Source organism: Camellia sinensis, chromosome 12 (genome assembly GCF_055761805.1).
Source record: "Camellia sinensis isolate YWXY chromosome 12, ASM5576180v1, whole genome shotgun sequence".
Classification (NCBI taxonomy): Eukaryota; Viridiplantae; Streptophyta; class Magnoliopsida; order Ericales; family Theaceae; genus Camellia; species Camellia sinensis.
Genome location: NC_138972.1, coordinates 98777597 through 98805166, shown reverse-complemented (window position 1 = coordinate 98805166; position 27570 = coordinate 98777597). Strand labels below are relative to the sequence as shown.

Here is a 27570-nt window from a genome sequence, read left to right as displayed (position 1 = left end):
TATTGTCAAAGGAAGTGAATAATTGTATCTGCCCCAAAATTTTAGACGCGAAGAACTATTGCTCACGATCCTTATACACACTAATAAATGCAAGAACTAATTACAACAAGACGGTCATAAATGATCTTAGTGCAGGCCAGAAAAATGCCAAGGAACTCAACTCTCAGTACCACTGAACTGAAAACGAGGATTTCTTCATCCTTTAATTAGAAGAAAGTACTCAATTACCCAATTTTATTTCTCACACCACCAGATTTTATCAAATTATATAGTACTTACAATTATATTTCAAATATTAGTTTATCTAATAAAAGTAAATCGTGATTTAATGGCCAAAGCCAAAAAACTGACTGGCAAAAACAGGGAAGTAGTTAAAAGATCGCGCAATTGTCATGAATATAACCTGAATCGGTCAGATGCAAAAACTCACATGTTTTGCAGCATTGACAATTCCACTTGCTATTACGTCACATTTCATTATTCCTCCAAATATGTTCACCATAATTGCTTTCACCTTCTCATCGGAAGTCAAAATTTTGAAAGCCTCCACAACCTATGCATCACATACATTTTTTTATTTTTATTTTTATTTTTGGTTTGACAAATATCAGCATTCTTCATCAGAATATAGCAAAATTTCTATTTGCAAGAAAAAATTGAAAAACACAAAAGCATATGCTTGCACTGTGCTTGAATACAAAGGCCAATCAACTCCTATTAGCAAGATAAGCAAGCATCCAAAAAATCAAAGAATTACCTGGCCTTCAGAAGCATTCCTGCCAACATCAAGAAAATTGGCAGGAGTACCCCCATGCAACTTAATTATATCCATTGTCGCCATTGCCAATCCAGCACCGTTCACCATGCAACCAATTTCTCCATCTAGGCCAATATAATTCAAATCTGCTTTTGCGGCAGCAACCTGTCAGAAGTTGAAGACACAACAAAAATGATATAAATGAACAGTTATGAACACTTTATACGACAAAAATGACATACACAAAGAGTTATAACCACCTTTGTATGTGTTAGTTGCAACTTTTATGTTTCTTCTTTCTTAGGCATTGCTCTTCTGGTATGTGACTATGAATTTACCCAACAAAATTGAGCCTAATACTGTTCCAATTTTTGTTTCTGTCTTTGACAAGACACATGCGCCCCCTCATCCCAATTAGGACATCAACCATGCACCTCCCCCTTTGAGTATGGCAGGGGATCACAAGCTAATAGCTGGTGTTGTATGCCAAATTCAGTACGTGCCAAGATAACCAGACCTTAAAATCAATTCTCAGTGTCACCCATTTTCATGTGTCAAATTTCAAAAAAGATTATAGTCAAACCTCACGAGGATCCTGTTAGTATATTATTATATGTTAGTATTTAGCTTTAATAATTAGTGTCCCCTTGCTTTAGCCTTTCAGTGGCCACTTACAGACTACTTGATGTAACTACTCTCTTCTATAAAGGAGAGTCCTTTGAATCCTGTAAACATAACGTTCAATACAGATTCAATATATTCAATACATCAATACATACATAATTTATTCTGTTTCTCTCTTTATATTTATTTTAACATGGTATCAGAGCGAGCTTAAGAACCTAATAATTTTGCTTCACCGGCAGACGGCAGCCTTGTCTTGGCCGCCCGCTGGACCTCTACACATACCTTCACTCCGCTGCCACAAATTCCATAGCTGAACTCTTCTCTGCCTTACAATGGCTCAATCAACTTGCTGAGCTCTCTTCTCTGCCAATGAAGGAATCCCACCTTCCCTGACAAGCAAACCCCTATTCCTCACACTCTCGCCACACAACTGCAACAGCGTCATCACCACGAACTCCTTCGCTCCGTCAACATCACCGACTTGAAAGGCGGCAAGGTGACGGTGTTTGCGTCGTCGGATGAGGCGTTTACGACCGCCAATGTGCTAGATCTGAGCAAGCTATTGAACGCTGCTCCACTCTTCCTTATCCTCGTCATCATCATCATCTGCTAAACAATATACACAAACACATGCAGGGCCTCTCTCTCGGCTCTTGACTCTCTCTCTAAAAAAATAAAAATAAATTATCAACAACTGAAACTTCTCTCACTCTCTTGGGCCTGGTCTCTCTCTCTCAATTATTTTCTGAGATGAACCAGAGATGCTGCTATATACAGAGAGCTCTCTCTCTCGCGGTGTGCATGGGAGGTGGGCATTAATTTGAGCTACACACATGCAGCCATACTTCACTCACTCCATGCCCATCCTGCACACACACACCAGCAGCAAGCAACTCAACACACTTGCTCTCAACTCCAACTCGCAATGAGCCAGTACCAGACAAGCACTGGACAGTGGTAACCCTGTTCTCTTGAATAGCAGGGCTGTCAGCACCCAATATGAGCTTAGCACTCAGTTTATTGAAATCTGCCAGTCCAACAATGGGAAGATATTCCTTCACACAGGAGCTATCATTAACAAGGATCTGCTCTGCTTTTCTCACCACAGTCAAAACAAGAGGAGCGCGAACAACGTGAGCAAACACAGAGTTGGCACCGAAGCCCGAAGTCGGAGAAGCAGAGATCAAATCCATTTTTGAGGAAAGAACTTAACCTCCGATCGGTGACTGAACTTGGGACTTACCTGGCCTGGCACAGATTGGGGAGAGAGCGTGGTTAGGAAGAGAGAGTGGTACTTTTTTTGTGCCAAGAGACAGAAATCATCACATTCCTTATCTCTTTCTTTTATTTTATCCTTCACTTTACACCTCACATGCCTAATGCATGTCCATTCTCTCTGCTCTTTGAAATCTCATTCATTTTATTATTATTATAATTATTATTATTATTACTATAAACACAATCAGCATCCATGACCCAACCCAAGTGCTCTTTTTTCTTTTTTATTCTACCTTTTGACCTATTATTCCACCACCTCCCTCTTTTTCTAAACAATATTTTTGTACCACCGCCCACTCCATGATACCCCTTTTTTTATTATTATTATTATTACTCCGGGTTACATCCTTCTCTTCAACTTTCTTTTATTTTCTATATATATCTATATATATATACATTCCAACCACTTCTGATTTTTCAAATTTTTCTTTTATTTCATTCCACGAAGAAAAAAAAAAACAACAACAACAACCAAAAAAAAAAAAACAAAACAAAACAAAACCAAAAAAAACAAATCCAACACCCACAACAACTAAAGGTTTGTTTTCTTTTCTGCAGATGGCCACCCGCCGACCTCACTTCTTCGCCTCTTCCGTTGGTCTCTTCCTCTTGCCTCCGTCTTGGGCGTCCCTTACCGGCGCTGCCTCCGTGCTTCCAAGTCCACCAAGCAAGTTGCCTCCTCGCTGCTCCTCAACCGCAGCATATAGCGGACCTCCGAATCAGAACATAATGGTGGACTTCCGTTTCAGCTCCTTGTTTTCCGCCTTCAGCATACATATCTCTGCTTGTGCATCCCTACACATGCACTGGAGCAGAGCGAGTTGGGCATTTACCTGGTGCACCTCACTCGTTTTATTTTGCAGCCGGTGTATAACGCCCTCAAAATAAACCCATAAATCATCCAACAATAGCATGCTTAGACACAAGAAAGTAAAACATAAATATATTCCATCAGAGTAATCATTACAAAATGTATTACATGTTGACAACAAAAGTAAATGCCCTATGGGCTTACAACTTTCTAAGTCAACACTTGGTTACAAAAAAAAGAGAGTACTAACTCTATACAAAGAAAGCCCTTGACTTGATACACATGTAATACATCAAAAGAAAACAAAACAACAGAAACAGTCTGTCTGTCTATCTTTAGCCTCCCAAGCTATGTCCATGGAGGTGGCATGCTACTTGTACCTGAAAATGATGTCCCATAAAGGGTGAGCCACAGCCCAGTAGAAATATACTAAACCAACTATAAACAATGACTAAAATAATAGCATTCAATAGATGGTCCACACTTGTATTCCAACGTATGTCGTATTACAGTTTCACGACAATCATGCCCATGGCACACTTTAGTTTCCATTTCTTATTCAACTTTGAGTTTGAAAACAAGGCTTAGAACATAGCCAAATAACTTAATGAGATTTAGACTCATCTTTAAAACACTTTCGAAATTCATGATGGATACACATTTTAGTGCTGTATCAATAACACTTAGAAACGCTTCTATACTTCACAATTGATAACGATATACATTTTAGTGCTATATCAAATCAATTCAAACACTTCCATAACCCACACTTGATACACATTGTAGTGCTGTATCAATGTCACACGAAATCCGGTTTAGAGGTCCATCCCCTATCTTCCCCTAAACCGTGGAGTACATCCCCTATCTCCTCCCACACACAATGTATATAAACATAAATCATATACACAATCAATCAATACATAAAGTTAATGTATTATTCCAACCGCTATACTCGATAGCATACTCAATCGATTAGTTTTGGTTTGCCTAATCATCATGCATTGTCTACAACAATCAAGACTATCCTCCACCGATATCCCAAAGCAGTTATTTCTAAACAGAAAATAAATGCACCAAATGGATAAAATATCAACATTTCAACTAGGTGAGTGATAAATGATCCAACTACACCCTTTAATCCCATATGTTCCCAATTTCAACATTTTCAATTCAATTTCTCATTTCTCAAAATTAATTTCGCAAATTAATTCATCAATGTAATTAGGGCATTTCCCATAATTAACAAAACAACCCTAAGGTTCCATTTCTATCAATAACCCAACATTTATCTCATTTCTCCATGCTAAACATGCATATAGGCTTATATAAATAAAACTCCATCTTTTGTAAAATTACACAAAGACCCAAACTTTCTCAAAATTATCCAACAATCCCCAACATATCAAAATGTTAAAATTTTAAGACAAAGCTCATAAGGAGGAGTAGGATATCCCTACCTCGAAGTTAGAGCTCAAATGGGAAAGAAGACCAAAACCAAAGTGTTCCAAACTCTAAAATTTTCGGATCAAAACGAAGTCATCGACGATCAACACGCTTTTTACAAAGGCCGAAGGATAGGAGAACACTCTAACTAGATCAAACCCTAGAGAGAAGGGAAATCCTAGAGAGAGAGGCTCTGAAAAGTGTTTTTAGAAAGTAAGAGAGAGAGAGTGAATGTAAAAAGTGATTCAAAAATGCTTAGCTGCCCACTGATATACGACACTTCCGCTCGAGCGTAGAATAGAACGCTCGAGCGTCAAGCACAAAAATCTGGACACGCTCGAGCGCAAGAAGGCCCGCTCGAGCTCCAAGACACAAGAATAAAATACATCCACTCGAGCGCGAAAACCAGTCCGCTCGAGCGTAGATTTCCCCCTCCCAGAACTTTCACAGACAAAGCACTACCCGCTCGAACGCCAACATACCCGCTCGAGCGCGACCCGCTCGAGCGTAGGAAACCCGCTCGAGTGTGAAAAACACACCTGCAGAAGTTTTGCAGGGACATGAGATACTGGGAGTGTGCAAATCCCGCTCGAGCGCAAGAAGGCCCGCTCAAGCGGACAACCAAAAACCAAACTCCGCTCGAGCGTAACACCTAAAACCTAGACAACTACACTTGAGACCAAAACTCAACCTACCTGTTCAGAACACGCCCAACACATCCTATAAACTCAAATACAAAGTACGAAAGGATGTAAACAAGATATAAACAACTGCTAACATCCACGGAACCAAGTCCGGGTTACTATACAACAAGGGGTAAAACCCGGAATCGCTATACAGTGTGACAACTTGGAGACCGCAGTCACTGTCTCCAAGCACGACTTCAACGTAAAATGGTTCGCTTTAATGTCCGATTATGTTGCTATTTTTTACTCCACTGACGGTATCGGAAAGTTCAAAGGAGCAAAGGCAGGCACTCGGTCTAGGGGTGCTTGGTTGCGCTTCCAGGGCGACAAAACCAGTTATCTCTATTGTGGCATCATTCAGGTCAGGAAACAGAGTAAGCGGACCACGGGAAGAAGAATAAGCCATATTAGAGGCAGCACAAGCCGGGGATTAGGGGGTTACAGAGTGTTTCAGGGTTTACAGCTCTCAGAGAACGAAGATGTTTCAACTGGTTTGTTGTGCATAACCTCAGCCTCAGCCTCAGCCTCGGTTTATATAGACAACACAGGAGCACAAGCCGAGGCGACACGACGCTTTGTCGGTCACGCGCATCGCGCGCCGCTAGACGCCATCATGTCGGGCATGCCTTTTGATGGATTGGGCACGTCTTTTGAGGGAGCGATATATCTATCTATGTATATCTTTTCTGCTTCAACAGTCTGACACGACCACACAGTGTCTTCTACAACGGTCCGGCATGACCCCGTAAACTATCCCGACATTAATTCCGGTTAGCTTCTACATCGGTCCGGCATGACCCTGTAAACTGTCCTGACATTGATTCCGGTTAGCTTCTATAACGGTCCGACATGACCCCGCAAACTGTCCCGACATTGATTCCGGTTAGCTTCTACGTCGGTCCGGCATGACCTCGTAAACTGTCCCGACATTGATTCCGGTTAGCTTCTACGTCAGTCCGGCATGACCTCGTAAACTGTTCCGATATTGATTCCGGTTAGCTGCTACAACGGTCCGACATGGCCATATAGTGTCTTTACCAACGATCTGACACGACCATATAGTGTCTCCTATCCTATTTTATTTTATGTATTAGTTTATTTTCCTGTTTTGTTACTCTCTCCAAACTCAAGTTGGTTTGTGCCTATCCTTCTTGATTTTGAGGGGGGTAGTTAGTATATTATTATATATTAGTGTTTAGCTTTAATAATTAGTGTCCCCTTACTTTAGCCTTTCGGTGGCCACTTACAGGCTACTTGATGTAACTACTCTCTTTTATAAATGAGAGTCCTTTGAACCCTGTAAACATAACATTCAATACAGATTCAATATATTCAATACATCAATACATACATAATTTATTCTCTTTCTCTCTCTATATTTATTCTAACAGATCCTCCTGCATAGGATCATGAAAAGCAAATATCTCCTTCTGTCGGAAAGCAGCATTATCATCAAAGTTCAGCTTTGCATCAGCAGCTACCAACTGTTAATCAGAAGTTTCTGCAATTGGATTGATCTGTCCAAATGAGACATGTTGTTAGGGAAAATCGATGTGATTCCCCACAAGTAAATCAATCAATGGGAATAAAAACTAATGCGGAAAATTAAATCAAAGGCAACACAAGAATTTTTACGTGGTTCCCTCAATGTGAGGTACGTCCACGGGATCGAAATCCGATTCCACTATCAACCAAATAAGTTCCAAACGATTACAAACGAGACACTAATGGTCTCACAAAACCACCCTTAGGTGAATTCCAAATAATCACAAATAAACAAAGAGGAAAGACCTCACCAAATGGATGAACCAAAATCTTCTGAACCAGAGTTGAAGAAGACCCAAAATAACAAACCAAATCAAAACCGAAAGCCGAAGATGCACCAAAGCACTCCCACCGAATTGATTGATTTCCAATGCACTGTATTAGCCGCAGCACTTCGAAAAAGTGTATTTCACCCACAAACAAAGCCGCCGTCCCTTTTTTTTCTTGGAAAAACAATCTATCTCATACTTTTCGGCACACCCAAAACAATATATATATATATATATATTGAATCTTGGGTTTTAAAAAACAAGTCCTAATTGTTACCAAATTGAATTAGGTCTCTTCAAATATAATATATAAAAATATATTATACTAAACCAAGCCAAATTAAACCTCTTTTAATAAACCAATTGGGTCCCACACTCCAATAAGGAGGTATACCCAACAATTCTCCCCCTACCGACTTAGGTGGAGATATCAACCATACCCGCCAAAGTTCGACACTTTAAATGTTTGTCCCTCGACAAAGTCTTTGTCAACATGTCTGAAATATTATCATCTGTGTGAACCTTTTCGAGTTGTAACAATTTTGAATCTAACACATCACGAATCCAATGGTATCTCACATCAATGTGTTTCGATCTCGAATGAAAAGTAGAATTTTTACTCAAGTGAATAGCACTTTGACTATCACAATAAAGCACATACTTTTCTTGCTTCAAACCCAACTCTTGCAAAAATTTCTTCAACCATAACTCTTCTTTGCAAGCTTCTGTAATGGCAATAAATTCAGCTTCGGTAGTTGAGAGAGCAACACATTTTTGTAATTTAGACTGCCATGCCACAGCTCCCCCTGCAAAAGTCATCAAATACTCCGAAGTAGATTTCCGAGAATCAACATCACCAGCCATGTCAGAATCTGTGAATCCATCAAGCATCGGCTTACCATCCCCAAAACACAAACACACCTTCGAAGTCCCTCGAAGATACCTTAGAATCCATTTTACCGCTGCCCAATGTTCTTTACCCGGATTAGAGAGAAACCGACTCACCACACCAACTGCGTGAGCAATATCCGGCCTTGTACAAACCATGGCGTACATCAAAGAACCAACTGCTGAAGCATAAGGAACTTTCAACATCTCTTCTTTGTCTTTCTCACTTATAGGACATTGATTCGAACTAAGCTTGAAGTGACCCGCAAGTGGACAACCAACCGGCTTCGCTTTATCCATATTGAACCTCTCAAGAACTTTCTCAATGTAGCTTTCTTGAGACAACCAATTCAGCCCCTCTTTGCGATCACGAACAATTTTCATACCAAGAATTTGCTTTGCCGGTCCCAAATCTTTCATAGCAAAAGACTTACTCAACTCCAATTTCAACCTGTTTATCATGGTAGAATCTTGACCCACAATTAACATGTCATCAACATAAAGCAAAAGAATAATAAATTTACCATCTGGAAAATTTTTCACAAACACACAATGGTCCGAAGTGGTTTTAGAAAAACCATTATTCATCATGAAAGAGTCAAAATTTTTTTGTACCATTGCCGCGGGGCTTGCTTGAGGCCATACAAACTTTTCTTCAATTTACAAACAAATTTCTCTTTCCCTTTTTCCACAAAGCCTTCCGGTTGCTCCATGTAAATTTCTTCTTCAAGGTCACCATGAAGAAATGCAGTCTTAACATCAAGTTGCTCAACTTCAAGGTTCATACTTGCAGCCATGCCAAGTACAACCCGAATAGAAGACATCTTTACAACCGGTGAGAAAATTTCATCAAAATCAATACCTTTCTTTTGCCCAAAGCCTTTCACAACAAGACGTGCTTTGTACCTCAGATTCTTGCCATCATTCTTCAATTTGAAAACCCGCTTATTTTTCAGAATTTTCCTCCCCTTAGGCAACTTCACTAAATCATAAGTGTGATTTTCAACTAAGGAATTCATCTCCTCTTCCATGGCCTTTTTCCAATCACCTTTCTTTACATGCTCAATTGCTTCTTGGTAGCTCTCAGGCTCCCCTTGATCAGAAATCAACACAAATTCATTAGGAGGATACTTTCTTGAAGGTTTTCGGTCCCTTGTAGATTTCCTCAACTCAAGTTGTGGTGGTGGTTCTTGAGTAGGATGCTCTTCCTCAATTTCTGGCTCAACTTCATTAGAATTAACATCATCCTCTATATCTTCAATAGGTGGCTGCACATCTCCCCCGTTTTCATCATCAACTGAAGATGAAGGAGATGGATCCATGTCAATGAGATCACTAGTTTTTGGCTCCGGTTGATCACCTTTGCCAAAGTCTTCAATTGTTTGGTCTTCAAGAAACACAACATCACGGCTTCGAATGACTTTCTTGTCGACCGGATCCCACAATCTATACCCGAATTCATCACGCTTATAGCCAAGAAAAATACATTGTCTTGACTTACTATCAAGCTTGGACCTCTCATCTTTTGGAATGTGAACAAAAGCTCGGCAACCAAAAACTCTCAAGTGCTCATAAGACACATCTTTGCCGGTCCAAACTCTTTCTGGAACATCACCATTCAAAGGATAGGAAGGAGACAAATTGATCACGTCAACCGCTGTCTTCAACGCCTCACCCCAAAAGGATCTTGGCAATTTAGCTTGTGAAAGCAAACACCTTGTTCTTTCCACAATTGTGCGGTTCATCCTCTCGGCAACGCCATTTTGTTGAGGAGTCTTCTTAACTGTCTTTTGGTGTCGAATACCTTGACTGCGACAATACTCATCAAATGGCCCAATGTATTCACCACCATTGTCTGATCGGATGCACTTCAATTTCTGCCCTGTTTCTCTTTCAACCATGGCCTGAAAATGCTTAAATACTTCTAGAACTTGATCTTTAGTTTTTAGTAGAAAAGCCCAAACTTTCCTTGAATAATCATCAATGAAAGTAACAAAATAAAGTGCACCACTATGTGTTCTAACTTTTAAAGGACCACAAACATCAGAATGAATCAACTCCAAAACATTTTCTTTTCTAGAAACAACATTTTTATGAAAAGAAACTCTATGTTGTTTACCCGCCAAACAATGAACACAAGTTTTAAGATGTGTACCTTTCAAACCGGGTAGAAGCTCTTTCTTGAACAAAACTTGCAGCCCCTTTTCACTCATATGGCCAAGCCGCTTGTGCCATAATTCAGTAGAAGTATCTTCTTCAAGTGCATTGACAACACCTTTACAAATTTTTCCTTGCATCGAATAAAGTGTATGAGTCTTCTTACACTTAGCCACCACCAAGGAACCCTTTGTGAGCTTCCATATTCCATCACCAAATTTGTTGTTGAAGCCTTCATCATCTAGCTTCCCAGTAGAGATCAAATTGAGGCGAATGTCGGGAACATGCCTCACGTCTTTAAGCAATAACTTGCAGCCTAAATTTGTTTCCAAGCAAACATCACCCATACCTATAATCTTGGACAAACCTTCATTACCCATTCGAACAAAACCATAATCTCCTTCGGTGTAGGTAGTGAAGAAATCAACTCGAGAAGTCACATGAAAAGAAGCACCGGAATCAATCACCCAATTGCTCTCTTGGCCTACAAAATTGATACAATCATCTTCACAAACGACCATGAGATCAGCATTGGTAGTAACTGCCGTTGTGTCTTCTTGCTTCTTGTCCATACTTTTGTCACGCCTTTTCTCCTTATTCTTGAGCTTTCGGCATTCCCGCTTCATGTGCCCTTTCTCATGGCAATAATAGCACTCAATGTCTTTCTTTGAAAAAGAACCATCTTTCGATTTGTCACGGCTTTGATCACGACCATGAGGAGTCTTACTCCTCCCCCTTGTTTTGCTTCGACCTCTCACAACGAATGCTTCTGAATGAGAGGAACCTGCTGATTTTCTTCTGGTTTCTTCATTCAACAGGCTACTAGTGACTTGGCCCATTGTGACAACTCCATCGGGCGCTGAATTACTGACGGTCACAACCAAAGTCTCCCAACTTTCGGGTAAGGAACTAAGTAGCATCAAAGCCTGCAACTCATCATCAAAAATAATTTTCATAGAAGCAAGTTGGTTAACAATACTCTTTATTTCATTCAGATGTTCAGGAATAGGGCTGCCCTCTTTATATTTTAAATTAACCAACTTACGAAACAGAAAAGCTTTATTTGTGGCTGATTTCCTATCATAAAGACCCTCTAATTTTTTCCATAAATCATGTGCTGAAGTTTCAGTAGCAACATGATGAAACACACTGTCATCAATCCATTGACGGATAACACCAACGGCTTTTCGATTAAGCCTATTCCATTCATCATCTTTCATACCCTCGGGTTTGCCAGAATCACCCTCAATGGGTCCATATAAATCTTTACAAAATAATAGGTCCTCCATTTTAGTTTTCCAAGTTACCCAATTACTTCCATTGAAGCTAGACATACGACCCACATTCTCCTCCATTGATTTACACAAATAACTAAACCCAAATAAATCGTAAGCTCTGATACCAGTTGTTAGGGAAAATCGATGTGATTCCCCACAAGTAAATCAATCAATGGGAATAAAAACTAATGCGGAAAAATTAAATCAAAGGCAACACAAGAATTTTTACGTGGTTCCCTCAATGTGAGGTACGTCCACGGGATCGAAATCCGATTCCACTATCAACCAAATAAGTTCCAAACGATTACAAACGAGACACTAATGGTCTCACAAAACCACCCTTAGGTGAATTCCAAATAATCACAAATAAACAAAGAGGAAAGACCTCACCAAATGGATGAACCAAAATCTTCTGAACCAGAGTTGAAGAAGACCCAAAATAACAAACCAAATCAAAACCGAAAGCCGAAGATGCACCAAAGCACTCCCACCAAATTGATTGATTTCCAATGCACTGTATTAGCCGCAGCACTTCGAAAAAGTGTATTTCACCCACAAACAAAGCCGCCGTCCCTTTTTTTTCTTGGAAAAACAATCTATCTCATACTTTTCGGCACACCCAAAACAATATATATATATATATATATATTGAATCTTGGGTTTTAAAAAACAAGTCCTAATTGTTACCAAATTGAATTAGGTCTCTTCAAATATAATATATAAAAGTATATTATACTAAACCAAGCCAAATTAAACCTCTTTTAATAAACCAATTGGATCCCACACTCCAATAAGGAGGTATACCCAACAAGACAAAGTTCAAGCTAAGATATTGAAAGAATAAAACCCATCAACGATTAAATTCAAGCAGCTCATGACAAATATAAGCTAATGCTTACTTCCAACAGTGTACAGTCACGTTCACAGAAAAGTTTGTATAACTTCTTCACTTGTTCTATTGAGACATTTTTGTCAGCCACTGTGGGAGCCAATCCATCTACAACCTTGGCAGCATCTTCATCTGTAATCCCCTTGAAAACATCAATAGGGAAGGGACCTGAGCAGAAAACACGTAAACAATCAGTTCTTTGCAAGTAAAATGAATACCTCTTGAAACAACTCATTGTTGATGAAAGTAAGCATGTCACAACCTTCATAATCATGTCAGGGAATTTCTCTGCAAGGTCTTCGATACTGGTTCCTCCCTTTCGACAAGCAATTATAAGCTGGAGAACAGAATACGCCCAACAGCACCTTACACTTTACAACATTTTCCAGGCAATAAAAAGGAAAAATATACAAAAACAGGTAATTTAAATCAAGCTAATGAACCTATAGCTACCAATCAAATAGGATCTCACTCAAAATAGCCGTCTAACTGCACAAACAAACATTTGAACAGGACCCAACAAAATATCAAGGTAGGCAGCGGTTATAGTTTCTGACTGATTAAACAAGGATTTTTACTAAAAAAATATATCCAATCATGTTAATTTCAACTCTCTTTCTCTCAATTGATGGGCATTTTAGTTAATTTCAGCATTGGATTCCTTTACCAACTTGGCATCATTTTGTGCCTGGCTTATAAATGATCAATTGTACAATTTTTGTCCTTTTGCCTTTTCTAAATTTGTACACATAGTTAAGTCTGAAAAAATGTTGCCTCTAGACCTCTTGGAAGTAGAGCTGCAACTGCTGCGTGTTGAACCAGAGCGACCTGAGCTCAGCCCAAAAACAATTGGGCCTAGGCAAACTTTTTAGGTCTTTGGGCCAGTCTTGGACCGGGATTGCTCAGCCTAAAATATTTTTGAGTTAGGCCTAGAAAGCAAACTGAGTCCAATTTTTAATATATTATATATGTATATATCACAATATACATCTTGTGTCTTTCTTCCAGATTCCTACGATTGGATAAATGAAAAACTTTTTATTTTTTTCCCCAGCAGTTGAATTGTAAATAGAGATACAAAAGAAAAGGGTTTGAAGCCTATCCCCCCTCTCTCCTTCTACCCTCCAACCGTCACACCAGCAGTGATCCAGCACAACACCACCACAACCATCACACTAGTACACCTCATCACCCTCACCACCATGACCGAGCCTCCATTTCCTCTTCACCTTTAGCCTCCATCCCTTCATATCTCAATTGTCTCTCACTCTAAGGATCTCAATCTCACCTTCAATCTTTTTGTTTCATTGTGTATGAATGCATGTATAAATAGAGGGAGTGTGTTTCATCTATGTATGTAAATCGTAGTTAACCTGTTCTGTTGAAGACAGTGCATGTAATCCTGAAACAGATTTACAGTCCAGCAGATCAATAGAGGTTTCCGGGAGTGGCAATGAAGGTATGTTGGTTATGGAGGGGTATGGGCCAAAGTGGGGTATGGGCCAAAGTCTTTTGGTGAGAGGGAAGGGGATTTTAAGGAGATTCATAGGGCTCATTTATCTAATGTTCAGAAATCTTATCCAGTCTCTGTGTCTCCTTTGGTTGTGATTCCTCTCGGTGGGGTAGAACAGGAGATCTACAAAAAAGTTACATTAGAGGATTCAAAAGCAAGTCATTTATTGGGCTCCATTTGACCTGTGAAAATCAAGAGGAAAGTGTGAAGAGTGGTATAGGTAACTCTGTAATTTTGAGAGGCTGTGCAGAGGGGGATGTAGAAGATGGAAATGGTGAGGGGTTGGTATCTGGGTTAGTTTGTCAATCCAGCAATATGGGGGCAAATATGATACCCAAGAAAAACATCAGTGCTTTTTTCTTTTGGTATTCTTGGAGAAGTTTAGGATGCAGAAGTGGTACAAAGAGAAGCACCCAAATAATAATTCATCTTTTAAGGTTAGTAGGTCTGCTTATAGTTGCACGAAGCGGGAGCGGGAGCAGGAGAGGAAGCGGGAGGAGGGATGGGGAAGCAAGAGCCCTATAGAAGAGTTTAAGGTTGGAAGGGAGGGGAGCAGGGAGTAAGGAGCAAGGTCCCCTCCCCATTGGAATTTCATGCTACCAAGGGTCTGCTAGGAAGAAATAGAAATTGATGTCTTAATTTGAGAAAGATATGTGGTAATGGCAACAAAAAGGAAGGGCAATGAGGTAGAGATGTTGGGATCAATAGGCTTAAGGGAAAGGAGGAAGGTTGTGTGGAACATACTGTTGGGAGTTTGGTTGATAACAAGGGTATGGAGTTCTTTTTCTGAAAGGAATAAGCAGTCCCAATCTCGAAACGATGCGACACCCAAAAGGCTTGTTAATGCTTTTTCGTTTTCATGAAAGAGTTCAAGAGACAATTAGTGTGTGGTGCTTTATTCTAAGTGTAATTTAAGGGTCACAGAATTTTCATGATTATTTTCATGGAAGGTTTTTCATGATACCTAGCATTGCTAATCTTTTATTGCTATTGGTAACATTAGTAGAGCTAAACAGAATAAATGAGAAAACTTCTTTTGTGAAGTTGGTGCAACATTGAAGCACTTCACTAGTCAGCAATAGATGTATTTTGGGTTGTACAAGGGGTCCATCTTTGGTATTTTTTCTTTTTCCTTTTCTTCATCTTTTATTTGGTTGTATAAGGGTTGTGCCCTAAGTCACCGATCCGTTGAGTGGGAGTGGGAGCATGAAAGCTCCATTAATGAAAATATCTCAAGAGCAGGAGTGCCTTCAAAGCATCTATATAAATATATATACATATTTATAAATGTGAGTTTCATATATCAATTGTCTTCATATCAGAATACTTATTGTAAAATTTGTACAGTTCCATTAAAAATAATACATAAATTGTGTATTACAAATCTAAATAATATTCTAGTTAGCTAATTTATAACAAAAAAAGATAATTTAGTTGTGAAAAGTAACACAGAAAAGATGTTAATCCTTGTTTGGATTCTTGCATTTGGTCACAAACTCAACTTTTTGAACAAGCATTTTTATTCATTATTTCAAATTTCAAGTTACATCTCTCTTAGGGCATCTACAATGGAATAACTAAAAAAGTGTGTTAAAGTGTGTTATATAACAAAAAGTGATAAAAGTCAGACTCAAAAATATGTGTTAAGGTGTGTTAAGAGTTTGTTAATTTTAGAGAGTGAGTGGTGGTGCACTGAATGTGTTAAGGAGTGTGTTAAGATGTGTATTAAATATATATATATATATATATGTGTGTACATAATAAATAAAATAAATAAATAATTTAGTTTAATCAAAAATTTCAAGTTCAAAATTAAATTTCAAGTCTAGAAAAAAATCCCAAAAAAAAAATTAAAAAAAAAATTGCCGTTGACCGGTCAACCGGCTGATCAACCCGTAAGAACACAAACACACTCCGCTCCGCTAGCTAAAACCATCGCCGCAGATAATAAACGTTTTAACACACACCACTAACACACACATTAACCGATCCACTACAGCACCAAACAACAAACCTTGCTAGTTAAAACTTACCAACTGACACTAACACTCTCCTTAGTATGTCCATTATGGATGCTCTTACATGTTAGTAAATAGAACTTGGTGTCAGCATCTATAATCATGACAGTTGCAGAGCCATCTAATAATGGCAGTCAACCGTCCTGTCTACAAACTTTGCTTAAATAAGGCATTTCCCCCCTACATTACCTAATTCACTGATTAACTCCCTGCAATTAGCAAATTTACATGAATTTGGTCTAAATTCGCAAATCCACAAATTCAGAGCGGAAAGGTGACTTAGGTTGTGCCCCATAGACACATTCTCTAATAACACTTTCTTCTTTGTTGCTAACCAAATCAAACCATGCCTTTTGTCTCAAATTCCCAATCAGATGGGGTCAGTCGTATGAATCTCTTCTTTATTTATTTATTTATCAAAGGCTATATGTTCAATTACATTAAATAAATTCACTTCCTTTTTACTATTGCAGCTCATATAGGTCTTTCCCTCATAAAGTTTTCATTTACGATATTTACATCATAAGGTTTTCATTTACAATATTTACATCATTCTTCCTTCTTGTTGCATTTACAAGTTTTCGTTGTACAAGATCACTCTATCTCTTATTCTCTCTTATCTTTAATTGGTGTTACTCTTACACCATTTCACGAATATATTTATTTTGAATTTTATATTTTCTATTTTTTTTTTTTTTTTTTGGGATAAATGTATTTTACCACACATCGATCAAAGTATCCTATCTCAACTACACTAATTTTATGAATGTGTCGTTTCTTAATTACCCAACATTTTGCTTGTAAAGAATCATTGGCCTCATAATTATTGTACAAAATTTGATTAAAAAATAGAGAGAGAACCACTGGCTTGTGCATGTGCTTGCACTAGAGCTCTTTCTGCTACTCTCATGATGCAACTTCAATGAGGACCAAAAAAGTTACATTGACTAAAATTTGGAAAAGATCATTCATTTGCGGAGAAACCCGGAAAAAGATCAAGGAAACCAACAAGTCCATTCATTTGCGGGCAACCAAAGCTTAACCAAAACTCAAAGCTTAGGCAAGGAGGTTGGACTTGGGCAGGTTGGTGCAACATGCTCTCCGCTTGGACAAGCCACCAACGTAACCAAACTCACCCAAGTTACAACTCCCTTCTCTGCATTATCTACCTACTCATCCAGATCATAATGGTACACAGCTCCTTCATTATCTAAAATCATAATTGTGTGCAACTCCCCATCATCTCAAATCATGTGAAGACCTTTGGGATCTCAAGAGTATTACTTTCTCTCTCTAAACTCTGTTTGTCTCTCACATATTACAAATTCTTTCTCTAAACTTTCTCCGTCTCTAACATTTGTTCTAGCTTGGAATCAACAACAAAGAAGCTATGTATTATTTTCAAAGATCTCAAATCACTACAAGAAAAGTGGGTTTATGAGACGGAACTATTTGCGACGGCACACTTACCGTCTCAAAAAGTAGAGTATTTGCGACGGCAGAAAATGCCGTCTCAAAAAAGCAGAGTATTTGCGACGGCACAATTTGCCGTCTCAAAAAATGAGAGTATTTGCGAATAGAGAGATAGAGAGAAGAGAGATGAGCGAGAGAGATAGAGAGAGAAAATACTCTGCAAAAATAGAGAGAGAACCACTAGCTTGTGCATGTGCTTGCACTAGAGCTCTTTCTGCTACTCTCGCAACTACTGTCATTTTTGAGACGGCAAATTATACCGTCGCAAATACTCTGCTTTTTTGAGACGGCATTTTCTGCCGTCGCAAAAAGTGACTTTTGTGTTTTTTTTTTTTAGTGAATATTTTTAAAATTTTAAATATTTTTTTAAGATGCACCTTACTTAGATGTATCTAAAAAAAAATTATGATTTTTTTTAAAAAATTAATAAATACATAAAAATACAAAAAAAAATGTATTAAATTATTGTATTTTTGGTATTTAGTGAATTTTTAAAAGATTTTTTTACAATTTTTTTAATTTTTAGGTGTATTTATGTTAGGTGTGTCTAAAAATTACAAAAAATACTTTAAATATTAAAAAAATTCAGTAAAAACAATATAACACAGAAACAAGAAAGTATAATTTTCTCAAAAGAGTTTTTGGAAAACTCTAACCTAGCATAGTGATTGTGGTTTGAATAAATTCAACGGTATTTTTCTATCGAAAAAAAAATTTAAAAAAACAATGTCGTCTTACTCTTTTGATATAACATTTCTCTTTTCATTCATTTTTTCATCTTCCTGTCTCTCTGTCTCTATCTCTCTCTCTCTTCTCTTTATCTCTTTCACTCATCACTCTTCTTTCTCTGTCTGTTTGTTTCTCTCTCTCATTTTCTCTCTGTGTCTCTCGTCTATCTCTCCTCTCTCTATCTCTCGTATCTGTTTTCTCTCTCTATCTCTCTCGCTCATCTCTCTTCTCTCCATCTCTCTCATTTCTTTTCTCTCTCTCTTATCTTTCTATCTCTCTCGCTCATTTCTCTTCTCTCTCTGTCTCTCTCTTTTTCTGTGTCTCTCTCTCTCGCTCATCTCTTTTCGCTCTATTTCTCTCTTTTTTTTGTCTATCTCTCGCTCATCTCTTGTTTCTCTCTTTTTTTCTATCTCTCTCTCTCTCCATCTCTCTCTCTATCTCTTTTTCTGTCTATCTCTCTCTTTCACTGCCTCTCTCTCACTCATCACTCTTCTCTTTCTCTCTCTCTGTCTACTTGTCTATTTGTCTATGGGAAATTTAGCTATAAACCCCTTTTACCTTCCTTTTATTGTTAAAAGGACTAAGAAAAAAATTATACTTTCTAAACCCCCTCATAATTATAAAGTCTTTCCTAAAGGACAAAATTTATTATTTAAATATTTTATATGACTATTATACCCTTAACTAATTCTTCCCACTCTCTTCCCCACCCGCTTATACTTGATTGGTTCGAGTTAACCCACTGTTTTGCAGTCCTCATTATCGGAAAGGCGGTGGAATAAGAATCTGATTTTTCATGTTCATCGTTGTCAGGAGCTTTTCATACTCGTCCAAATACGCAGGCCACTCCATGCTAAACTTTCTTTTTGCTTTTGATAATTTCTCGAGAAACAAACAAGCCAAATATACAAAGCACCAACCAGATCAAGAGCTTTATATATATATATATATACTTTCGAAATTGAACTTAAATAGACCTCGAAAGTATAATTCTCTCTTTTCCTTCTCTCTTCCATTCCTAGGGTTTGGATTGAATTCGTTCGGAGCTCTCGTGATTTCAACCAAAACTGTGAATATATCTCTATATATATATCTATATATATGTGTGTGTTTGTGTGTTTTGAGATTTGAATTGTTTGTGTGTTTTGAGATTTGAATTCGAATATATATATATATATATATATATATCTACATATTCCGATCTCTAATCTATATATATGTGTGTTTTGAGTCTTTAAGATCGCAGATTTGAATGATTGCATAGATCGGTCTCGGCGATCATTTGATTCGAACTCAAAAGCTCAAAGATGTAAAGTAAAATCTGAAAAATCTGTGTATGAAAAATCTCAAGATGTTTGAAAGCTCAAAGTTTCAAAAATCTGAAAAATCTGAAGAACCGGGGTATGAAAAATTGATATTTCTCTAAAATTTTCAGATTATAGGCCTGATTCAAGGATTATAGGCATGATTCAATGTTTTTCAAAGTAAACATCAATTGATTCAAGAATTATAGGCCTGATTCAAAGCTCATAGCTCAAAGTTCCATCGATTTTTCAGAGTAAACATCAAATTTCATTTGATAGAACCAGAGTAAAATTTTACTCTGGTTCTATTGCTCTGTTTTTTTCATTTGACAGAACCAGAGTAAAATTTTACTTTTATACAGAGTAAAATTTTACTTTTAGCTTCAAAGTCTTACAGTTTACTTACTTTTCAGAGTAAAATTTTACTTTTATACAGAGTAAAATTTTACTTTTAGTTTCAGAGTGTAAAATTTTACTCTCATTCAGAGTAAAATTTTACTTTCATACAGAGTAAAATTTTACTCTGAAATACATAGTGAAAATGTAGAGAGAATGATGTAGAGTAAAATTTTACTTTTAGCTTCAGAGTCTTACAGTTTACTTATTTTTCAGAGTAAAATTTTACTTTTAGTTTCAGAGTGTAAAATTTTACTTTCATTCAGAGTAAAATTTTACTTGCATACAGAGTAAAATTTTACTCTGAAATATATAGTGAAAATGTCTTAATAGGAGAGCTGATAGTTATGAGGGTAATATAGTAAAAGAAACAAGTTTTAAAATATCAGGGAGTTTTGAAAGTACTTATACAATTATTGTCCTTTTGAAAGAGAAATTAGATAGTGAGGGGGCTATGACCAAATCCCCCTTTGTCTATCTCTCCCTCACTATGTTCGCCTTACTCACTTTATTACTCTCATCTTCTCTATTTATGGCATTTTATTTATCATGTGTTGTGGGAGATCTATTAAATTAATACAATAATTATATATTATGAGAAAAATATAAATTATGATAAGATAATGTAATCATCGTATTGTTATTAAACAAAGATTTAACCCTCCCTGAAACATGCCGCAAAATCAGTAATGCTAGAGATTAAAACCCAAATACAAAAAAATATAAAAAAAAAATTAGTGTGATCTAAATTTATTTTAAATATGATCACACTTGAAATGAATTTGAATTATACATTAGTTTTTTAGATTTTTTTTTGTTATTCTTAGTCATTGTTCTTTGTCTTTTTTTTATTCTTATTTTTGTTATAGTGCACCACTAGGATTTGAATAAGAAAATTATTATAGCACTCATTGTTGCTTCAACTCTCCTTTGTGGAATTTTGCTGTCTCTGTTTTGTTTCTGGATCTATAGACACAAAAACTTAAAGAACTCCATTGCAAAAAGCCAACAGAGCCGTGGTATCTTCTTTATAAATAAAATCTCATTCACTATTCCTTCAAGATTCTTGAGAAAATATAGCTACCCCTGTGATGCTTCTTGTTCACCTTATGTGATTTTTTTTTTTTTTTCTCTTTAAATTTGAATTTGAAGATGAAGATGCTGTAAATGGAATCGAGCATCAAAATATTGTTTCGCTATTGGGTTACTGCATTCATGGCGAGGCAAGGTTTCTTGTTTATGAGATAATGCATAATGGGTTTTTGGAATCCCAATTGCACGGTATTTAAAAAATTTTAAAAAAAAAAAAAAAAAAATTCACTGTCCACATGAATATGCTATTTTTTTTTTTTTTTAACTTATATTTTTTATTGATATTTTAGGCCCATCTCATGGATCGACTTTAACTTGGCATCTCCGGATGAAAATTGCTCTAGATGTTACAAGGTATGCCAATCTTCCAATATCTTGTTATTATATGCATCTGTAATTTCAGAAAGTACCAGGTCTATTATGTTATTTTACTTTTGAAAGTAAACCCACTTTTGATTGCTTTGATGAAACTATGTTATCAATAAGTTCGCGCACACATTATATTGGAGTCCTTTCTGACAGAGGGATACATCTGCGTAGGTATGTCTAATAACAATTAGTTTTATTGAGAAAGATTGATCAACTAGAGATGCCCTGGTTCTATTGTTTTGTTTATTTATGAAATTTTGCCCATTTAATACGTGCTTTCAACTTTATCCGAAGAAATGATCGACGTGTTCAGAGAAAATGTTATTTGATCATTTCCAATTTCTTCCAGTATAAATTGGTGAAAAATTTCTAAACAGAGGAGCAGATTTTATGAGGAAAGATTATACAAAAATAGAAGATGACTTCCAAAGAAGCCCAAATTAATATGTTTTAAGACCCAATTACCAAAATCATATTGTTAGAGTTATGTATTACTGTCCATGAATATAATATGATTTCAATACCCCAAATTATTATGTTTTAAGACCCAATTACCAAAATTATATTGTTAGAGTTATGCTCATGTCCATGAATATAATATGATTTCAATACCAATTCTGAAATCGCTATATTTAATTTCGGTGTTTCTATAGGCTACCCTTCCTGGATTCCTATCCAAAGGGCTGTCCATTGAAGAAGGAGAATTTTTACTGAAAAAGAGCGTCAAACTAGCTGTTGAAGCACGTGATAAGTTTTGGTATGCCAAGAAAAGAATTTCCGGACATAGCTATAACAGGGCTTTGGTTGCAGCCTCCATTGGGAGCTATGGAGCTTATCTTGCCGATGGTTCAGAGTACAGGTATACACTAAAATTTTGCCATTATCTCCAGAATATATGTAGTAGATCACTTGTGCCATCATCAATAATCTTTATTCTTTGTGGTTTGGTTAGAAATATTTTGCTTTGTAAACTCAAACAAGTAACTTCTTTTGCATTCAGTGGGTGTTATGGACCTAATGTGGATTTGGATAAGTTGAAGGATTTTCATCGACGTAGATTGCAAGTTCTTGTCGAAGCTGGTCCATATTTGCTTGCCTTTGAGACCATACCCAATAAACTAGAAGCTCAGGTATGCTCTTCCATCAATAGTTGTAAGTGCTTTCTGATTGGGATCCTTTCTTGTGTTTGACATCTTGATTTTTTGTTGATTAATGGAAGTGTTTTTTATGCTAAAGATAGTATTCGCAGGGCTGTGCTTTTTAAAGTAGACAGCTAGATTTGTGCTTGTGTTACTTATCAGAAATTTGACTCTTCACCATGGCCAGCACTCTTCGAATAAATCCTATAAAAAAAGACAAGTCTTTTTACCTGAACTTGCTTTAGTAGATTTTTTTGCCCTTTTGCTTTCTCACTGCCTTCTCTTGTGGGATAGCCTAATGTTGTGTGTGAATCATGAATTTGTAGAAAAAAAAAATTCTATTTCATACACTTTTCGTACCTTTTTCTTTTCTTTTCACAACTTTCTTTGGATTGTCCATTAAAAACTCAGTAGATTATTTTTTTTCTCCAACTAAATTGTTGATTTGTTGTTTACAGGCTGTTAGTCGGGAAATTTGAAAAATATTGACACAGAGAGCAGCCTCATTCAACATTGCCTTGGACGATGTGTCTATCACAAGCCTACCTTTTGGGAAGGAGTTTACAGCTGCAATTGAAGCAAAATAAATTGCTGCAGAAGAAGCTGAGAGGGCCAAGTTTGTTGTTGAGAAAGCGAGCAGGACAAGAGAAGTGCTATTATTAGAGCCCAGGTGAGAGAAGTGCTTTTCAACTTCATCCATATGTTTATATGAGCTCTCTTTCTCTCATATTGTTGTCAAAAATATTTTATATCCAGGGTGAAGCCAAGAGTGCTCAACTGATTGGCGAAACCATTTCCAAAAATCAGTCATTTCTTACACTCAGGAAAATTGAAGTTGCACGGGATATTGCACAGACAATATCTAAATCTGCCAACCGTCTATTCTTAAACTCAGATGAACTTTTGCTGACCATCAGGGGATGAATGAATGTTTAAATCTAAAGCTTCAGACTAGGCATCAGAAAATGAAGGGCAATTGTAATTTGCATAGATTGAATTGATTCTTTGTGTATGGATTAGTAGCCTTCTTTAAATATCAATTTGATTTATTTGTTGTTCCCGGCAGAGTGGAACACATTGCTATCATGTAAGCAAAAATAATTGTAGTTTCTGATATGGTGTATTATTCTGTTCTTTAGGTTGAGCCAGATTACAATTGATTAGTAGCCTTCTTTAAATATCAGATTTTAAATAGTGGGATAATTTTTATTGTTATGAATTTTTATTTATGTATTGTTATGAATAGAACAATATTATGAATTTTTATTATGTGCCAACTTTTGTTTATGTATGTATTTATATTATTATGTAATTATCGGTTTTTTTTTTTAGTTATTTTTCATTTAATACAGGTTATTTTCATATTTTTAATAATTTTAATATAGTTTTTGTTTTTGTTTTTTTTTTTTTTTTGAGACGGCAGCACACACACCGTCTCAAAAGAAAATTGAATCAGGGTTTTTTGCGACGGCAGCTTTACTGTCGCAAAAGACAGGGGAATTGGTTGAAAAGTAGGGCCTTTAGCGACAGTGTTATTGCCGTCGCCAATAGTCCTTTAGCGACGGCATCAGGTGCTGTCTCAAATAAACTTTTAGCGACGGTATTTTTTTCGGTCGCAAAAAACCCTTTTAGCGACGGCAACATAGTGCCGTCTCAAAAAAATTCAGATTTTCACGCGTTATTTGCGACAGAATTTTTCCGTCGTAAAAAAGGCATTTTGCCATCGCAAACAAAAGGCGACGGCGTTATGCCGTCGCTAAAACCCTTTTGCAACCCCCTTTGTTGCGACCCCCCTCTTGCCGTCGCAAAAAGCCACTTACCGTCGCAAAAAACCTTTTGAGACGGCGTTTGGAGTATTTGCGACGGCGTTTTACCGTCGCAAAAAATCAATTTTTTTGTAGTGAATAGCTATTCCGTTGGTTGCCAATAGTACATGGATCTTGGAGTTCAACAATCGGGACCTCAGTCGTGCTGAAAATGGAGCAAAATCGACCCTTGTGATCTCTAGCGACAACGGTATTGCTACTATTAGATAGCTTGATATACATTGTTAGGCCTATTTCCTAATAACTTAGGCTTTCGGAAAAATTGGTCACTTAACATGGTATCAGAGCTTTGATCGATAGAGGTCTTCCTTTCACTAGTGTGCTTTCACTATTAAACTTTTGATTCTTCTTCTGGTGGTATTTGAATTAGTTCTGTCCATGACCGGCCAACTTCGGCTGCAAATCTTTCTATAATTTCTGCCCTCAATAACCTTACATCTTGTGTCGACAATGTCGAACTGATAGGTTCATGGTTGATATATTGTCTCATTATGTAGCATATAAAGAGGCCACAATCCATACTGCATACAAATTAGAGGTATAGTTAGTGTTAAAAAATATTCAAATTAGATTATCTTATTTATAGATGTTGTATAAAACTTACAAATCACTATCTTATTGTAGAGCATTATTGACATATTGAAAGTCATAATTTGTGTTTTGTGAGTCAATCAATTTGAAAAAGGGTTGTGATTGTGCTTTTCTTTCAAGAAAAGCTTTTAAAAAATTCTCCACATAATCTTGCTGCACATGTCAGACCCTCCTTAGCCTCTATGGCACAGCACCGGCCCAACACCTCAAAACCACCTCTTTCTTCCACCTACCCAACTTACCCACCTCCATTTCTTGTCTCTCTGACTTCCAATCCAAGGTTGACTCTCTCTCTCTCTCTCCACCCTCCGATCCCACCTCCCTCTGCTTTGACCCTCTCCAATTTGTCATGTCCTGCAACACTTGTGCCTCAATAGAGTCAACCCAAGACTGGGCATCCAAGCTCGGCCCGTCAACTCCGCTTGACTCAGCTTGCCAGCCGGACCTCACTGTTGTCACCTTCTATGATGCCTGTGTACCAAGCCGAGTTGATCAGAATCGATGGAAACAAGTCTCACTCCATTAACAACCTTTACTTCACAATTCTATATGCTGCCAAAATCATCAAGTTTGGACCAAACAGTACTGGTTCCATAACATGTATCTTGAATCTTCCACTTGGTTCTCAAATGGGTTCTTCAAGAAACAAACATTTGGCTCTAGTGCTTGGACTATCCAGAGCATGTGTTGTGGTCTTGCTAATCATATCTTTGTTGGGTTTGTACTTTCTATGGTATAAGAAGTGAAGGAAAAAGAGAGATGATCAAGGGGAGTTGGGGTCTAGGCGAGCAAGAACAATGATCAGGCCTAACACGGGTTCGAAATGGTTCACAATTCACGAGCTCAAGAAGGCAACCAAGAATTTCTCATCAACCAATCTCATCGGGAGAGGAAGTTTTGGGATTGTCTATAAAGGGACCTTAGCTGATGGTAGCATGATTGCAGTTAAACAACTCATAAAATTAGATTTTTAAGGAAATGAAGAGTTCTACAATGAAGTTGACATTCTCAGCAATCTGAAGCATCGAAATCTCGTGCCGCTCAGAGGCTGCTGTTGTAGAGTGTCAAATTATGAAGATGAAAACAATGTGCTGTATGAAGAGATTGGCCAGATTCAATACCTGGTGTACGATTACATGCCAAACGGTAATCTTAATGACCATTTGCTTCCTTCAGATCAAAACCATAAGCAACCACTAAACTGGCCTCAAAGGAAGAGTATAATCTTGGATGTGGCAAATGGGTTAGCTTACTCAAGGCAACAAATATACTGTTAGACGGAGAGATGAGGGTGAGAGTGGCCGATTTTGGATTGGCAAAAGAAAGCAGAGAAGGGCAGTCTCATCTCACTACTAGTAAGGTTGTTGGAACACATGGGTATTTGGCTCCAGAGTATGCACTGTATGGGCACTTTAGCGATAAGAGTGATGTGTGTAGTTTCAGGGTGGTGGTTTTGGAGATGATGTGTGGGAGGAAAGCTCTTGGTGGTGGTGATTTTGATTTGAACTCATCAAAGGAGTCGCTGGTTTGGACATTGGTGCTCACAGATTGGTGTTGGTCACTGGTGAAAGCGGGGAAGATGGAAGAGGCTTTGGATAGTAGATTGTTGAGAGAGATTGGTGGAGGAGATGAAGCAAGTGCAAGTGTGAAGGCGGTGGTGGAAAGGTTTTTAGCAGTTGGGGTTTTGTGCGCTTATGCAATGGTTTCTGTGAGGCCTACCATTTTGGATGTGATTAAGATGTTGGAAGTAGATGTTGAGGTTCTTACTGTTCCGAAGAGGCCAACACCTCTTATGGAAAATTAAAAATCCTAGTGTATATAGTGTACATAACAAATATGTAAGATTTGGTGACATTTGTTGTTTTCATCTAGTGACATATTTTGAAGACATTTGTAAGTTGTATGAGAGTTGAGTAAATTACACTTGACATCCGGCACTTGTTCTCGTTTTGATCCCTTATTTTTCAACAGCAATGCTAGGTATTATGAAAAATCTTTCATGAAAATAATCATGAAAGTTTTGTGACCCTTAGATTACACTTAGAATAAAGCACCACACACTAATCAAGGTAATCCAATGATCATAAATCCTTCATGATCATTTTCATGAAAAAAATTTCATGATCTCTAACTTTTCTCATTTTTCTATTGCAACAGTTAACCCATTCCATTTATTGTCAAGTTCCAATGTCACTCTTCTGTTAATTAGGTGTTGAGTCATTTTTTAGGGTACCTATGCAATTTTACTACCTTTCTTTTTCTTCTTCTTCTTCTTCTTCTTCATTTCTAAAAGAGAAAAGCTAGGGATCATGAAAAAAATTTCATGAAAATGATCATGAAAGAATTATAACCATTGGATTACCTTGATTAGTGTATGGTGCTTTATTTTAACTGTAATTCAAGGGTCATAAATCTTTCATGATCATTTTCATAAAAAAAATTTCATGATACCTAGTATTGCTCTTTCTAAAATGATTCTCTCTGCCAATCCTT

The 27570-nt window shown here is 37.3% G+C and overlaps 1 protein-coding gene and 1 pseudogene across 1 annotated transcript; one reads left to right on the top strand and one right to left on the bottom strand.

Annotated features, from left to right (window-relative positions):
• Positions 1-325: 325 nt before the first annotated feature.
• On the bottom strand, positions 326-12862 carry LOC114294799 (succinate--CoA ligase [ADP-forming] subunit beta, mitochondrial-like). Its single transcript, XM_082897099.1, has 3 exons — positions 12638-12862; positions 758-922; positions 326-553 (listed from the first exon to the last, which is right to left on the bottom strand). The coding sequence occupies exons 1-3, from the start codon at positions 12860-12862 to the stop codon at positions 413-415; spliced, it is 531 nt and encodes a 176-aa protein (XP_082753225.1). The 3' UTR covers positions 326-412.
• A 12093-nt stretch (positions 12863-24955) lies between these two features.
• On the top strand, positions 24956-26881 carry LOC114294800 (putative receptor-like protein kinase At1g11050 pseudogene; annotated as a pseudogene).
• Positions 26882-27570: the final 689 nt, after the last annotated feature.